General features: G+C 45.9%; 1 protein-coding gene across 1 annotated transcript in view; it reads right to left on the bottom strand.

Annotated features, from left to right (window-relative positions):
* Nucleotides 1-7319: 7319 nt before the first annotated feature.
* TNC (tenascin C) overlaps nucleotides 7320-16687 on the bottom strand; it is a 77229-nt gene continuing 67861 nt past the window's right edge. Inside the window, 5 exon segments of the mRNA XM_030961241.1 lie at nucleotides 7320-8625; nucleotides 10220-10383; nucleotides 12379-12540; nucleotides 13218-13314; nucleotides 15207-15358. Coding sequence (XP_030817101.1) covers nucleotides 8515-8625; nucleotides 10220-10383; nucleotides 12379-12540; nucleotides 13218-13314; nucleotides 15207-15358 — 686 coding nt within the window. The 3' untranslated portion in view covers nucleotides 7320-8514.

Raw genomic sequence — 16687 nt, 5'->3', positions numbered from 1 at the left:
GAAGCCCAGACATCAGTGATTTTACAGGAATCACAGAACTCCTACTCATAATCACGCCTTAACAAGAAAGAACATTATTCACTCACTAAGATGGGGTGGAAGGGGGGAATCCATCACAATATTGGGGAGTGCTGGTGATCCCTGAGTGCCTCAGTGTGGGGCTGAGGCCACAGCAGCACCAGGCAGTGCTGTCAGCTCTGAGATCAGCACCTGCTGCCACCTGAAACCTCGGTGGTTTCCTCTTGCTTTCTAAGCTGCAGGAAACACTGACAATTTCTGCTGAGCTGGCAGCACCCTGGGGTCTGAGTCCCAGTGATGCTCCCAGCCTGGAAATCATTGTGTTTTTATAATTGTTGTATATATTCATGTTTCGTTTTATAGTTATATGTGGGTGTTTGTGGGCAAACACAGACATGGATGGTTTTTATATGTATATACACACCTTTGCACCCATAGATCCTTTAGAGTTATAAACTAAAGAATTGCAGGATTACAAATAGATGAAAAATATATAAACTAAAACCCTAAGGCATTGTTCACATCCCTCTGGAGGCTGTCCCTGCTTGGCAGCTCACATCAGTGCCCCCCGTGTCATGGATCTATTTTATGAAAAATCTTTTTGACAAGATTTTTTCTCTTGAGAAGCTGAGAAGCTTCAGAGAAAAAGGAAAACAATAATTATCTGCTGCTGTAGAATGCAACAAGTGCATCTTTGATTAGTGTCATGTGGTTGTTTTCAATTAATGGCTAATTCCAGTTTAGCTGTCTTAGACTTTTTAGTCAGAAGATTTTATTATTATTTATTTCTATTTTATTATTATTTAATTCTATAAAATAATAACTTTAATATTATTTTATTCTTTTTTAAGCTTTTTGATGTATCTTTTCTTGTATTTTTAGTATAGTTTTAATATTATTATATTATTTTTTCATATAATTATATCATAAAATAAGAAATTAGTTTTCTGAAACATGGAGTTAAGATTTTCATCTCTTCCCTCATCCTGGGACCCCTGCAAACACCACCACATCGCTGCTTCTGGGGCATCACTGAAACTCCAGGAGGCAAAGGCTGGCAGGTGGAAAGGGGGCAGGTGGAACCCAGCCCCAGGAGATGCCTTTGCCCCGGCACAGCCCCAGTGATGCCTTTTTGGGGCTACCTAAAACAGAGGCCAGACAAAATTAAGGCAATAAAAAGCATTTCTATTTATTGAAGGCCCTTCAGGTACATTTAGGGCAGGCAAAGCCCTCCAGGGGCTACACCCAAAATGGATGATGGGTCACGGGTTTCACACTTTTATAAGTTTGCTCCATTTGCATATTGGAGGTTAATCTGCCAATTACAGCTTCAGCTAATGAAGTCATTGACCCCAAGTTTGCTCCCCCAAAACTCACTTTTGTTTCCATCTCTGAGGCCTGAGGCAGTGAGGTGTCCTTGATTGCCAGGCCTGGAGAGGAATTGTTGTGTCTGCCCCAAATGGGAAAGCAGCAGCTCACACTGTGTGTGGAGTTTGGAGTTACACACTAAAGAACTGCAGGGTTACAGGTCCTTCAATACATAGAACTGTTTTTTATTCCCTTCATTTTGTCCGGCCTTTGTTTCTAGGTAGCCCCACAAAGGCATCATCACATCCAGGAGCTGCTTTTCCCTCCAAGGCCAAGTGAGATGGGAAGGGTTTGGCATTGGGGGAGGTGGTTTGGCCTCAGAATTGCTCAGGGACACTGAAGTTTAGGTGATTGAGAGGCTTTTCCCCATTTCAGTGAGAAGAGTTCAGAGCAGTGGCTGGAGCTATGAGTGCTTGGAAAGCCTTGTGGAAAGGCAAGAGCAGAACCCATGAATCCAGGTACAGCCAAGAGTTGGGTGTGGGGGTGACAGTCGTTGGTTTCTCTGGGTCTGGATTGAAGGCACTTGAGATGATAGTTCATGTTCACACTCAGGTGTTTATTATTTCTGATCAGTAAAACAGTCTCACTACTGTGAGTTCGGCAGCTTTTCATTAGAAGGCACAAAATGGCCAACAATCCCTTGGTACAAGGTCTTTTAAGACTAAAATATCCAATTAAGAGCTGACACCTGGATTATTTTCCCTTTTAACCCAATAACTGATCCCAAAGAGCTGCAATGGGGACTTTTCTGCCCAATTACAAAATGCCACCCAAACCCATGGAGAAGGAGGAAGAAGAAGTATGAAGAAGAAACCCAGGATGACACCCTGTGCCCTCCATCTTGCTTCCATCCACAGCACACTAAAAATCCCAAAACCTCAATTTCTCACCCAGTGACACACCTACACTGCTCTCTATAATCTATTTCACACTTTTGTGGATTCCAGTCTGTCTTGAAGTCTGGGAAACTTCCACCATGAATGAGGGTCAAAGTCAGTGCTGCCCTGGGGGTTTCCACAGTTGGGATATCTTTACACAAAGGGCTTCAGAGGAGACTCCTCAGGGCTGATGGGAGACTGCCAAAACACAGAGCTGCCACCTGTATGTACTTTTTATCATGAAAAAATTGCAATTAATGTGACTGCTGTGCCAGTGCTGCACTGTGTGTGTGGGGGTAATTTCCAGGTAGCCTGGTTACCATAAAGCAGAGGATACACATCGATTACACTGAATACAAATAAAAATTACAATCTCAGGGGTCCAATCTAATTTTTACTATTTATTTCCTTGGGAAAAGTCAAATAGTTCAGCATATAAGGCAAATCAGAATATGATTTTTTTTTACTTTTGTTCCAATTTCTCTCAGCCATTTACACTTCTTTGGTTGGTTATAATGGAGTTGAGACATTCAAACTTATCTTTTAAAACCTTTTTCTAGGGAAGACCTGGTGGGTTTATTTTTGCTGAGTACCTTCTTTGCAAGCAGCATTCTATTTGCATGAAAGCCTAGAATATCTCATTAATAAAAAAGTCCCAGCTCTTCCTGAAGCTGTGACTTTTGCAATCGGTGTGATGACAAAGTGGAAATTATCTCTCAGACTAAATCTGAATGCTTGTGCTCTCTAGTGACACAGCCAGGCATTTTTTTCCTTTCACTTGGACATAGCCCAGCCTTTTTCACATTATTTCTCCTCTCACTTTCACAGAATCACAGAACTAGAAGGACAAGGCACGAAGTAAAGTAAAAGTAAAGAGGCAGAGGAAGGGCGGGGAGGAAATGAGCACCTTGAGTCCTGGAAGTAGTTTCAGTTTAAGCAGGGGACCAATTCTCAGGTTAGATGTTGCTTTTAACCCTCTCTGCTGCTCTAAAACAGGTGGATGCCTCAAAAGTGGGAGTGAAAGGGATTATCTGCACCGAAACCACCGTGTGTTGGTTTTCCCCCCACCCCAGTCTCTCTATCTGTGTTGGTCTCTTTCTCTCTTTCCTCTTTGCAGCACAGAATTTACAGTAAAAACACAGGAAGCTGAATGATTTCCTCTGAGGAAAGTACCTGCCGGAGAGGTGAAGGAGCAGAGTCATCAGCAGGCCCTTTGAGCCATCCCATGCAGTCACTGATGGTTTCAGGAGCTGCTGCCTTGGAACGAGACACCTTGCAGGTGGTTTTTGCCAGGTCAGGCAGGCTGGCACAGGAGGATTGGCTTTTTTTCCTGTGGCAATCCCAAAAAAGGGAGTCCTGAGTTTGTGAGTAGCAGTTGGTGATCTTTGAATAACAGCAGATATTTTTTTTATTTGTTAGTCATGCTGTACTTTGTGCACCAAAAACCACTTAACCACAGTTACTCTGCCCACAGTGGTGTGGAGGCCCCTCTGTGCCTCCAGGGGACGTGAGGATGGCCCTGGGGAGGGACAAAGAAGCCACTTAGGGAGGGACAGACACATTTTTGCTGCTGTTCCAAACCTGTCCCTCCCCAAGGAGCTGAGCTGGGAAAGCCAACCAGCAGCACTAAGAAAGGAGACCTGGGCCCCCTTCCATTGCGAGACCCTTTGGAAAAGCTCAGCCCAGACTTCCGAAATTTCAGAGGTCTTGAAAGGGGACTTTTGCCCTAAAAATACCCAAATCCTTTTCCTCAGTTTCATCTGAAAGGGCACAAGTGAGTAACCCTGCAGATAGCATCTCAGAGAGGCCGTGAGCTCCCCACACTTCACGAGTGACTAAAGCTGAAGCGCATTTTTCAGCTGAGTGGGCCTAAATGTAGGAGTGGAAGGGATACAGAGATGGGTACAGCACCAGCCTCTTTATTTTGCAATAACTTCTCCTGTCCAAGAACTGCTGCCCCCTCCAGGAAACTTTCCTTTAGCTTACAGAGCTGTTGAAATGCCTGTGTGGGGTTATATTTTCCTACTCTGGCCTCCACTCAGGATCTCATTGCCACTGCAAAGTGCAACAGGCCTGATTCATTTTGCAGCAGGAACATGATTGATGCAAGCCCGGATGGAGACTCATTCTCAGCCCTCTGGAAATTCCTCAGCAAGGCTGCAAGTCGAGTGAAAACCTCACTGTACAATCATCAGGTTGTGTTTCTACTCCTAAACCTTTTGGGATGGAGCCAGGAACAGCTTGTGAGCAGGCGAGAGTGACCCAGAAAGCCAGAGCGGTTCTTACATCATCTTTTATTCTGGTTTTGTCTTTTGGTTTTTGCTTTTTTTTTTTTTTTTTTTTTTTTTTCTGAGAATTGTCTTTCCCTCTCACCTACACCAACTCCTTCACCTTTAGATTGAAGGCCTGATTAAGGTGTGTGTTTTATCAGGGCCCTCCAAGAATAAAGATCATCCGTGCAGTTCTGGCTGAGCTTTGCTCGCAGTCTCCTGTTGACAAGCCACACCTTGTTTATCAGGACTAACATTTGTTGAGCACACACAGAGCTGCTGGAACTCTGAGGGCTGAGATTTCTGTACCTGCTGGGGAAATCACCAAGGGAAAGGTGGAGGAACAAAGGCTGGAGCAGACTTTTTTCAAAGAAAATGTTAAGGCTGTGCAGAACAGGGGCTCCAAAGCTGCTGGGGGAGTTCAGGTCTCCTTCTGTATTTTCATTTTACATTATTTTTTCCCACATCCCATTAAATAAATGGTATCACTTTATCAATTCCCTGTGTTTGTAACATTCTGTGAAGAATTCCACTCTGCCTTGAGCTCCTGATGGAGTGCAGAGAATCAGCAGCAACCAGCCCAGCACCACCTCAGCAATCCCAGCTCTATTCCTGGCTCATCTTGTCCTCATCCCTGCAAGTCAGAAATAAAAAGTGGCAAGGTACCTGTGAGGCTGATGCCACCTCCTTGCCATTTCCTGGGATCAAGCTGCTGCTTGTTGATGACACCTGAACATTTCTGTTCTGCTTTCCTTTCTAATCAAGTTCTAGAAAATGTTCAGTGGGTCAAGCACAAAGGGTGCTGAGAAGAAGGAGAAGAAGGAGAAGGAGAAGAAGAAGAAGAAGAAGGAGAAGGAGAAGAAGAAGAAGAAGAAGAAGGAGAAGGAGAAGGAGAAGGAGGAGAAGGAGAAGGGGAAGGGGAAGGGGAAGGGGAAGGAGAAGGAGAAGGAGAAGGAGAAGGAGAAGGAGAAGGAGAAGGAGAAGGAGAAGGAGAAAAGGAAGAGAAAAAAAAAACAAAGGAAAAAAGCTACTGCCCCTTTCATAGCCCGCAGGATTAACAGGGCAGCTGCAAGAAAGTTTTTCAAGGCTGCAGTTTTGGATTCAGATAGTGAAGCCTGAGACCAAATGAGTAGCAGGGGCAGCCACTGGATCAGTGTGTACTCAATTTCTTGTTTTTCATGCTCTCTGACCCTCAGTTACGCTCAACTGCTTTTAAAGCAAACCAAGCCAAACTTGTAATTTGATTGAAGGGACATCCTTGGGTAGGAAAGATGGAAAATTTGTGTTTTCTGTCACAAATCACGGGGCTATTTATTCACTACTGCAGGCTCAGGTGAGATTCCCTGGGTTTCTGGTGACATTCAGCCCAGAATGGGTGCGATCAGTTCCCTTGGCTGGAATTGCATCAGGAGAGGAGGTGAGGGAGCTGCACCCAGAGGTGATGCAGCACGTGTGGGTGCTCCAGCTCGGCTGACATCAAGGTGTTACTGTGGCAGAGGGAAGAATTTAAGGTATTTGTCATCTCCCACATCACCCTGGAGTGCTCTGATTACTGCATACTCACGCCTGGAGTCAGAAACAACCACATCACTTAGCAGTCCAAGTCTCACAAAAAAACCAGGGGATTGAATAACTTGAAAGCTGCCATCAGCCTTACTCCCCCAAATTATGCATCCAGCTGACTTTTGCCCACCTGGCTTGAAGCCTTCACCTCACTTAAGTAAGAAACCCAAGCCTGAATTCTTGCTCAGACTGTAGTTAAGGTTAGGGCAGTGACCCTGGAAAAGGAGTTTTCCATCCACTTGTCTCAAAAATACCTCATGGATACAGTCCTAACCCCAGAAACCCCTCTCTTGCCCCCAGATATCCCCTTCAGTGCCTTTAGGACCTTAAATCTGGCTGAGGAAATAATTTTGAAGCCCTTCCTCTCCTGCCCCCTTGAGGCTCCCAAACTGCTTCATCACATTAAGGATGAACCCCAGCGCTGAGGCTTGGCAGGTTCATGAACAGATTTCAAATCTGAGCGTGTTTTTAAACTCTTCTCACGGGTTACAAACAGGAAAGGAGGAAAAGCCAGTGAATTTCCCTTCCAGGAGCCCGTGGCGGAGCTGCTGGTCCCAAATCAAGCTTGTGTCAGCTCTGAAGGGTGTTTTGGCAGCTCTGACTCCAAGGATTTGCCAGCTTCCCTCTCTCAGTGGGGATCACAGAGAATACCAAGCAGGGCATCTGTCAGTGAGTAATTACAGGAAATATCAGCTTCCTTTTGTGCAGCGTGTTTGAGTCTTGTCTGGGGTGAGGCACAAAGCTGAGCCTGTCTCCAGGAGCTCTTTGGAGCTGCCAAGGTAAATGACACCAGAGGCAGAGCCAGGCAGCTCTGGGATGTTACCAGAAATGAAGAAATCATTCCATAAATGTCACTTCTTCCCCCGACTGTCTGCAAACAGACTGCCAGAGCTTTCCAGCACCCAGAAACACAGATCCAGTGCCATTTCCTCATAGCTTGGAAAGCATCTGGAGAGCAGAGCATATTTCTTCATTACTGGATTTGTTCTCCTTTATGCTGCCTATCATTTACTGTGATAAACACCTAGGAAGGGAGATTAATTACAGAGAATTAATTTAATATAGTGCTGCCAGTGCCCTGGAGGGTCAAAGGAGATTTATGTTCCCCGTTCAACACAAACAGTGCTCAGGAGTGTAACTTCAGCCAGGAGGGAGGCAAGAAACATTTACAAAGCGTTTGCAAAATGCAACCTTGAAGTAGGGCAGAGAGACTGGATTAAAACAAGAGATCTTTTATTGTCTTGAACTGCAGGGTGTGATACAGAGGAACTACATGGAATTTCATTCATTAAAAAAAAAAAAAAGAGAGCCCTTTATTTACACAAGTGTTCAAACTGCCCATGGTACCTAACAACAACTCTGCGTTCTCTTTGTTTTGCTTTGTTAGTTATTCCCACCTAGATGGAGCAAGCATTGGTCAGTAGCACTTAGAAAAACATGGAAGAAACTTTTGGGTAGGAAAAAAAAAAGAATTCTGTTCTGAAAGAACCCAAATCCTCATGGGCATTCCACTGTAACAAACTCACCAGAATAATTACAACCAGTCACTGACAAAAGGAACAGTTTTCAGTAGGGGTTCAGCAGCCTCATTAATCTCAGTCTGTCTTTATTTCCCCATCTAAGTAAATATATCCCGGACATGCACAAACTCCACATAGATGAAAAAAAAAAAAGGTAGAAATTTATTTAAAAGCCATTGTGCTTTTATTTATAAAAAACAAAAATTTACAATCAGACACTGTCCTGCTGTGTTTCCAAAAGCATGGTTCTCTTAAAAATGACAAAATGTAGCTTATTATTATTATCATTATTATTATTATTACTTTGTCTTTATATTAATAATATTAATCTTATGCTTAAGTTTAAAATCATACTGCTTTCCCTTCCCATCCCCTCCTTCTCTGTGGTACTTGATATATATATAAAAGGCATTCAAACCACCAATTTTTTTCACTTATAACTAATAATAATAATAATAATAATGATAATTAATCTTACACATTTCTGTCTGTAAAATATGGCTGGTTCTAAAACAAACTACCAATGTACAAAGCTGTTCTCCCTCCCCTCCCCTGGGCCACCCAAGAGATCGTCAGATGTCGGAAGAACTTTATCCCAGACGCTTTCTGGCAAAAAATTAAAAATAAAAAAAAATTAATAAAACAACACAGAACCCTTGAGATCGTTGTCTTTGGCGTGGAGGACATTCCTGGTGGGCAGCTGGAGCTGCTCTGCTGGAAACTCTGGGATTCTTTAAGGCTTTTTTATTGTGTGGAATGCTGCAAAGCCTCTGCTGGGGCTCACCGATGCTTTAGCGCCAGTCCCAGCTCCTCGCACCCCCCAGGCCAGCCATGCCAGAGGGTCTCCCCACACCCCCTCTCCATCCCCTCCCACCCCTGCCCGCAGCCCCCCGGGCCCTACGCTCGCTTCCGCCGCCCCTCCAGGTTCCGGAAGCTGGAGGGTCTCAGCTTCATCTCTGCAAACTGGATGGAGTACTCGTGGCCCTTCCAGTGGAACCAGTTGACGCCCTGTGAAGGCAAAGGGGAAAGGTTGGGGGGTCACACCTGCATTTGCTGCCCCAGGTTCAGACTGGGGGTGTCGCCATGATATTTTCTGAAAATTCCCTTTGCCAGGAGTTTTCTCCTGAGAAGCTGAGAAGTCTCAGAGGAAAAGAAAAACAATAATTATCTGCTGCTGTGGAATGCAACAGCTTTGATTGGTCCATGTTGGTTGTTTCTAATTAATGGCCAATCACAGTGAGCTGGCTCAGATTCTCTGAGAGTCACGAGCTTTTGTTATTCATTCCTTTCTATTCCTTGCTAGCCTTCTGATGAAATCCTTTATTCTATTCTCTTAGTATAGTTTTAATATATCATTTTCTTTTAATATAATATATATCATAAAATAATAAATCAGCCTTCTGAAACATGGAGTCAAGATTCTCATCTCTTCCCTCTTCCTGGGGCCCCTGCGAACACCACCACGTGGGGATGTTTCTGGTTTGGGCACAGAGGAACCACAAAATGGAAGATTTTTGGGATGCACAGGGGCTGTGGAATGTCCAACCTGTGCAAACCCACCCACATGAGGTCACAGAATCATGGAAACACACACTGGATGGGCTGGAGGGGACCTTAAAGATCATCTTGTTCCACCCCTGCTGTGGACAGGGACACCTTCTACTGTCCCAGTGCTCCAGCCTGGCCTTGGGCACTGCCAGGGATCCAGGGGCAGCCCCAGCTGCTCTGGGCACCCTGTGCCAGGGCCTGCCCACCCTCAAGGGAAGAATTTCCTCTCAGTATCTAATCCAAACTTATTCTCTGTCAGTGTGAAGCCATTCCCCCTTGTCCTGGCACTCCAGGCCCTTGTCAATCTTCTCTCTCCATGTTTGTTGCCAGCCCCTCCAGGCCCTGCAAGGCCACACTGAGGTCCCCCCAAAGCTTCTCCTGTCCAGGTGAACAATCCCAGCTGTGCCAGCCTCTCCTCCCAGCAGAGCTGCTCCATCCTCTGATCCCCCTGGAGCCTCCTCTGGATCTCTGCAGCAGCTCCAGCTCCTCCCTGTGCTGGGCCAGGGCTGGGGCAGCTCTGCAGGTGGGGTCTCACCTGAGCCCAGGGCACAGGGGCACAATCCCCCCTGCCCTGCTGCCCACGCTGGCTCAGCCCAGGGCTCAGGGCTGGGGCAGCTCCAGCTCTCACCCCCAGCACCCCCAGCTCCCTCTCCAGGGCTGCTGCAGCTGCTCAGCCCAGCCTGGATTGATCCCAGGGGTTGTCCCAACCCAGGTGCAGCACCCTGAGCTTGGTCTTGTCAAACCTCTGTCCCTCAGAGCTGTCCCTCCTTGCCTGGCTTTCATGGCAGGAAAAATATTTTTGTTTCACATGTTGAAAACGACAATTATTCCCTGCACACTTGGGATATTCCATTGGAAAATCAGACAAAGCCAACAAGATTTCACCAGCTGATGTTAAATTCTTGTTTTGTGACTGCCCTTATATTTCCCTATCTTCCTGGAGAGTGAGAGGAGGGGATGCTGTGATTTTTGGCTGGCTGAACCATCAGAAAAACCCATAATTGCAATTCCCCTTCCTCTCATGCATTAGTGAAGCCTTCAGAGCCAAACTCACCTGACTGTGGCTGTTGTCACCATATCTGCCCATCAGGTTGACTCGGTGACAGTTCTTGTACCAGAAAGCTCCTTTGTATGACAGAGCACAGTTGGTGATGGCAGAGTCGTGGTCCTTGTCAAAGGTGGAGAAGGACCTTCCGTTGTGGTAGGTCATGGAGTCACCTGGATGGGGGGGCAAAAGAAAGAGCAAGGTCAGTGGGTTCCCTAGTTAAGATTTCATGAATATATTTGGATTGTGCCATGCCCTGTCTGCATCTAAATTAAAAAACAAATGACTTGTTGTAATACAGAAATAAATTCACAATTTTTGGTCTTGCAGGCAGGTCTAAATATTTCTTCAGGTGGTCTCTAATCCCCAGTATATGAAGTGGTTTTTTTCCATGCAGCTCAATTTCTGCATTTCTTGCTAAAAGCTGGATTTTACAGTGTGGACAAGCCAAGACAAAAGAGGTGTTCACAAAGAAGGAATCAAGGCCAAAGGAGTCTCTACACTGACTGAATCGTACTCGTGGTAGCACTTACTACTGCTCTGCACTAGACAATTTGCCTTGAATCACAGAATCATGGAATGGTTTGGGTAGGAAGGGATCTTAAAGTTCATCTCATTCCACCCCTGCCATGGCAGGGACACCTCCCACTGTCCCAGGCTGCTCCAAGTCCCATCCAGCCTGGCCTTGGGCACTGCCAGGGATCCAGGGGCAGCCACAGCTGCTCTGGGCACCCTGTGCCAGGGCCTGCCCACCCTGCCAAGGAAGCATTTATTCCCAATATCCCATCTAAATTAAATAGACATTAATTCTGCTGCTGCATTTCCTTTGTATCTCTGTAGTCTGGGTAAAAGCTCCTATGCTGGTCACAGGGCAGAGCCCACACCTCTGCTCTGGTTAATGCACCCAGCAGTGTGAAATTATCTCCTTTTAAGATTTATCTCTTAATCCTGTGAAGCCCTGAAAAGTCTCACCAAGAGCTGCAGGGTTTGCCCCAGTGTGATTACAAAAGGCAGATGATTTGTTCAGCAAAATCATGAATCACATTACAGCAAGGCTTTGCTGCAAATTCTACTGACAAGAGAAGAAGCTGTGCCAGGCTATTATTGGCTGTATAAATGACAGCCAAGATTGGCCAAATGAGATATATTGTGGTTTAATACACTTGTTTCACTGCTGCCATAATCAGTTCATAAAATATGGCACCAAAATGCCTGGAGGATATAAAACAGAAACATAAATATATTGATATGTTTGATTTTTGAACACCTCACTGTCCTGGCTTGCAAGATATGGTTGGGGGATGTGTATTTCCCATCTGTCAGAGCTGGGGCAGTTCTCTGCTGTCCATGGGGCAGTTTTTTCTTTATCTCTCCCACAGCCAATCCTCCCTCCAGGAGATCTCTGCTGTCCATGGCCACTGAGTGTCCCTGCAGGGCTGATCCAATTCCAGCATCCCATGGGGAGATGCTGCGCCCAGGGGAGGAGCCAAGCATTCCTGCCTGGATCCAATCTGAGCCTGGAGCAGCACAGCAGCCTTTGCCCACTGCATTGCCAGAGGAGCAGCTTTCTGCTGCCCTGCATTGCCAGAGGGAGCCCAGGCCCATCTGCAGCAGCCCTGGAGCTGCAGAGGAAAACTCCCCCCTTGTGCAGGATCCCTGCTCCAGCAGCAGCACAGCTGGCACTGCAGGAGGGCTGAGCCCCCATGGGATGGGGCTGTGCCACCCCCTGAGCCACAGCGTGCCAGGGCCTGCCCTCACTCTGACAGGGTTGTTTTGTATTACTGCATTGTTTATTTTATTTTTTAAATTTTCTTCCCTACTAAAGAACTGTTACTCCTGCTCCCATATCTTTGCCTGAGAGCCCCTTAATTTCAAAATTATAATAATTAATAAAAATATAATAATTAATAAAATTATAATAATTCATAGAGAGTGTGATCCATAGAGAATGTGATCATCATCAACATAGAGAATCATCATCATTCGTAGAGAGGGGATTTACATTTTCCAATCAGGGGTGGCTCCTGCCTTCCTTAGCAGACACCCCTTCAAACCAAGGCACTCCCGCAGGAGAGGCACCTGCTGATCTGCAATATTCACAGGGTTTCCCTGAGTCAGTGGGAGGCAGTGTGTCCCTAGGAGGAGGGACAGCCAGTCGGGGCTCTCACCTGCAGTGCCGCTGTAGCCATCCACGCGCAGGCGGTAGCGGCTCTTGGCGTCGCCCACGCTGAAGCGCTCATACACAGCATAGGCCATGTCCCCCTTGTCCCTCAGGTCCACCCGCAGCTCGTACTGGCCCTGAGAAGTGATCTTGTGCAGGTTCTCCAGACCTGTGGGCAGGAAGGAATGTTTGTCTTGATGCCGAATGGCTTTTTTGCCTTTTTTCTCTTCTGTATTCTCGGTATTCTTTACACACATATTTGGAGCTCTGTAGCCTATTGCTGCTTTCCTACTTGGTTTTCCCAGTGCTTTTCCCTGCCCTGATAGGCAGAAAGACAAAACACATCCCACAGCCCCTGTCCCATCTTGGCTCTCCCTGGGAACCAAGGCCAAAACAAAGCTCTTTGAGACCCATTTTCATCAACAAAGTTCAGTTCCATCTGAGGTGGGAGGATGTAGAAGGGGCTTGAACAGGGGGGAATTGCATCACCACTTGTGCTCCTAATTGGTGATTTTGTCAATTATGCTAATTTGCCAAATTTATAAAAACTGTGTTTACCTCATGGGGGAGGGGCTTTTGTGGACATTTTCCATATTCATCTCTAGAGGCCTCCAATAAAGATCACCTTTACATTACTGGTGACCCCAGCATGGCACCCTTGAACTGCAGGCTGAGCCTGGCCCTTTCAGTCTCCCTCACATTGGGTGTCCCTGGCTCATTTTCTCCTGTTCCCCTTTACAAATACTCCTGCCAGCTAAATGAAAGCCTCTAAGTGGCTCCTGGACTTCTGGTCTGTGTTTCTTTCTTGTTATTTTTTTCCCAAAAATACGAATTTTCAGCATTTACCTATCCAGAATTCCTCCTTAGGATCTCCAAACCCTGCCACATACGTATTCCAGTTCTTGTAGAAATCTTGCTTTCCATTCTGACGCCTCAGGAACACCTAAAAGCAGGAAATGTTATGGACAGACTGCCCTGGCCAGAGGGGAAGAGCTTTTACAAACACAGAGCCCTGCATTGCTCCTGCCCTGCCTTTACCCCTCCCAGCAGAGCCTTGCTGCAAGGATGGAGTTGCACAGGTTTCTGGATGCTCCATTTATTTTTTAAGTCTCCAATTTCTCTGTTGGGTTCCCAGGCTCCTCTGCATGATGTGGCCTCTCAGTTCCTGCTCTTTTAAACCCATCCTGCAGCTCTGGATTTCTCAGCCAAGGGCTTTTCCACCCCTCATCTTCCAGCCAAGCATTCCTCCAGCTCCTCCTGCTTTTCTGTGCCCTGGCTCCCTTTGGCATGTTCAGATTTGGGGGTGTCACTGTGGAGAGGTGGCATTTACTGCCATTGGCTGGGTGGGATGTGTCCCTTGCACAGTGGCTTTGGAAGCCACTGCACCCCGTGGCTGCTGAGCAAATGCTTCCCCTGGGACGTGCTTTAACCTCCCTCACTCCCTCTCTCATTCAGAGTCAGTTCACCCTCCCCTCTCCTTGGTGATTATTTAGAAGATGTGTTATCCAATGTGGTATTTCAGCAGCCCTTACACCAGTGGAGAGGCATCAGGGCTGAAACCAGGGGTGTGACCATCCTTTGGAGACACCTCTCTGTCCTCCAGCTACACAAAGAGCTGGCAACCCTGTTCTGGGCACTGAAATGTCCTACTGTCCTAGTTTTTTAAGAAGGACTTCACTCCCTAAGTGAACTGAAGAAAGACAATTTTAGAGATGGTAAACTGACTGGAAATTTAAAGTTTCAGTTTTTTACATTGTCAGTGGAAAAGGGAAGGTTGTGGGGGGAGGAGAAGTGTTCTGAAGGGTTTGTTTTAATTCTTACTTTTTTTTCTTTTAGTTACTGTTATTAAATTTTTCTTTATACCATTTTAAGGTTTTGAACCTGCTTTGCCTTTCTCCTATTCCTATCTCACAGCAGAAAGTGAGTGCACTGGTGATTAGCCAGCACTGAACACTCCACACTCATTGGTGAGTTGTCTGGGAAACCTCAAAATTGGTGAAATCTCAAATTAGTGAACCAGACCACTACACCTACCCAGGATAAAACTCCCCAAATTTATAGACAAGACAGCTCTACTGTGGTAATAACACTATTATCCTACTGTGATAATAACACTGTTATCCTACTGTGAAAATAACCCGCCACACTCATTGGTGCGTTGGCCAGGAAACCTCAAAATTGGTGAAATCTCAAATTAATGAACCAAAACCACTACACCTACCCAGGATAAAACCCCCCAAATTTATAGACAGGACAGCCCTAGTGTGATACTATTAACCATACACTACTATCCTACTGTGATAATAACCCACCACACTCATTGGCGTGTTGGCTGGGAAACTTCAAAATTGGTGAAATCCCAAATTAGCAAACCAAAACCACTACACTTACCTAAGATAAAACTCCCCAAATTTATAGACAGGACAGCCCTACTGTGTAAATAACACTATTATCCAACTGTGAAATAACCTGCCACACTCATTGGTGCGTTGGCCAGGAAACCTCAAAACTGGTGAAATCTCAAATTGGCAAACCAAAACCACTACACTTACTTAAGACAGAACTCTCCAAATTTATAGACAGGACAGCCCTAGTGTGATAATAACACTATTAACACTATTATCCTACTGTGAAAATAACCCGCCACACTCATTGGCGCGTTGGCTGGGAAACCTCAAAATTGGTGAAATCTCAAATTAGTGAACTAAACCCATGACACCTACCCAGGATAAAACTCCTCAAATTTATAGAAAGGACAGCTCTACTGTAATAACAACACTCTGGGGGTGCCTGGGAGGAGCAGGATGGGATGTGCTGCCCCTGCCCCATACTCACGATCCAGCCGCCGCCGGCCTCGCCCATGTCACAGAACACTTGCAGAGGCTGAGCCTTGTCCCCGTTCAGGTAAATTGTGTAGAGCCCAGAGGTGGCTTCTCCATTCAGCAGGGCCTGGGAGCAGTCCTTGGGGTAGGGATAGAGGAGCCCAGCTGCACACACAGGGAAGAGAAAGCATTCCTTAGGAAATCGGCAGTAACAAGGAATGTGCCCAATGCAGATGGCTCGGGAAAATCCCTTGTGGGACAGATCCCAGGCAAGGTTTATCCTGCATACAGAACATCCACAGGATACAGCTGGTGAGGTGAATACTTCTTTTGAATGTGGTTTTTCACATCTGTCTACACTTCTGGAAGTGCTGGGAATGTGACATAACTACTCCCTGCTAGGATGGGAGTGCATCTTCCAGGTAAAGGCTGAAATTCAGGAGCTGTGTTACAGCAATTTTTGGGGAAAAACAAATGTACCGATCTCTGCTCATGTGACAGAAAATGGAGGGGGGATACAAGGACGGGAATTCAATCAAAAATAAATTAGTTTCATGTGTTTTGCCAGCAAGGACAATATAAAATGTGTTATAAAGCTACCCTCCCAAAAAAACAACACAAACAGCAACAGTCGAAACTACAAGAAAATGTTGTTAAGCTTTTCTTTCTGACAACAAGGCAATAAAATCATTGCAGTCAGAACAATTTCTAACCTCCCTAAATAACCTTCCTTTTTTTTTGTTTTATTCACTCAGGTAATTAACTTTTTCAGCCAATTAATTGTTGTTCCAGGTGTCTCCACAGGAGAGTTTTTACCTGCAGATTCTCACTGGCTGGTCCTTGCCAGTGTTGCACATCCCTGCCTGTGCTTCAGCTCCAGAGAATTTCACAGAATCATGGCATTGTTAAGATTGGGAAAGACCTTTAAGATCAAGTCCAACCATTAACACAGTCCCACCATCATGCTCACCACCATGCCCCAAGTGCCACCTCCACAGGTATTTTGAATACTTCCAGGGATGGGGACTCCAACACTGCTTATTCCAATTCTTTACAACTCTTTCCATGGAGAAATTTTTCCTGATATTGAATCTAAACCTCCTGTGGTGTGATTTAAGGCCATGCAAGTTTCCATCAGCTTTGGGATTTGGAGAAAAGTGGCTCTACAGGGGGCTCCTTCAGTCACTAGATGGTGACTGTCACTAAATAGTCCCTGTCAATAAATAGACATAAATGTTGTTTAGAGTTAAGGCCAGGCTTAAATCTCTGCCTGCATGAGTCTGACACTGTTCACATGGCTGAAGACACCTGGTCAGTCCCTGCTCATGGTCAGTTTGGCAAACATCACCTAAACACACCCAGATTTAATTCCTCTCCTGTTTCTGGATGTGTTGGTGAGTTCATCCTGCTCTGCACAAGCAGTGACAGGGCAGACTCAGAGTGACTTCTGGCAGTCCTTGGGCTGGATTTGGTGCCAGCAGCAGGAGGGGGAAT

This window comes from Camarhynchus parvulus, chromosome 17 (genome assembly GCF_901933205.1).
Source record: "Camarhynchus parvulus chromosome 17, STF_HiC, whole genome shotgun sequence".
Classification (NCBI taxonomy): Eukaryota; Metazoa; Chordata; class Aves; order Passeriformes; family Thraupidae; genus Camarhynchus; species Camarhynchus parvulus.
The sequence above is the reverse complement of the archived record's forward strand: the minus strand, read 5'-3'. Positions and strand labels throughout refer to the sequence as shown.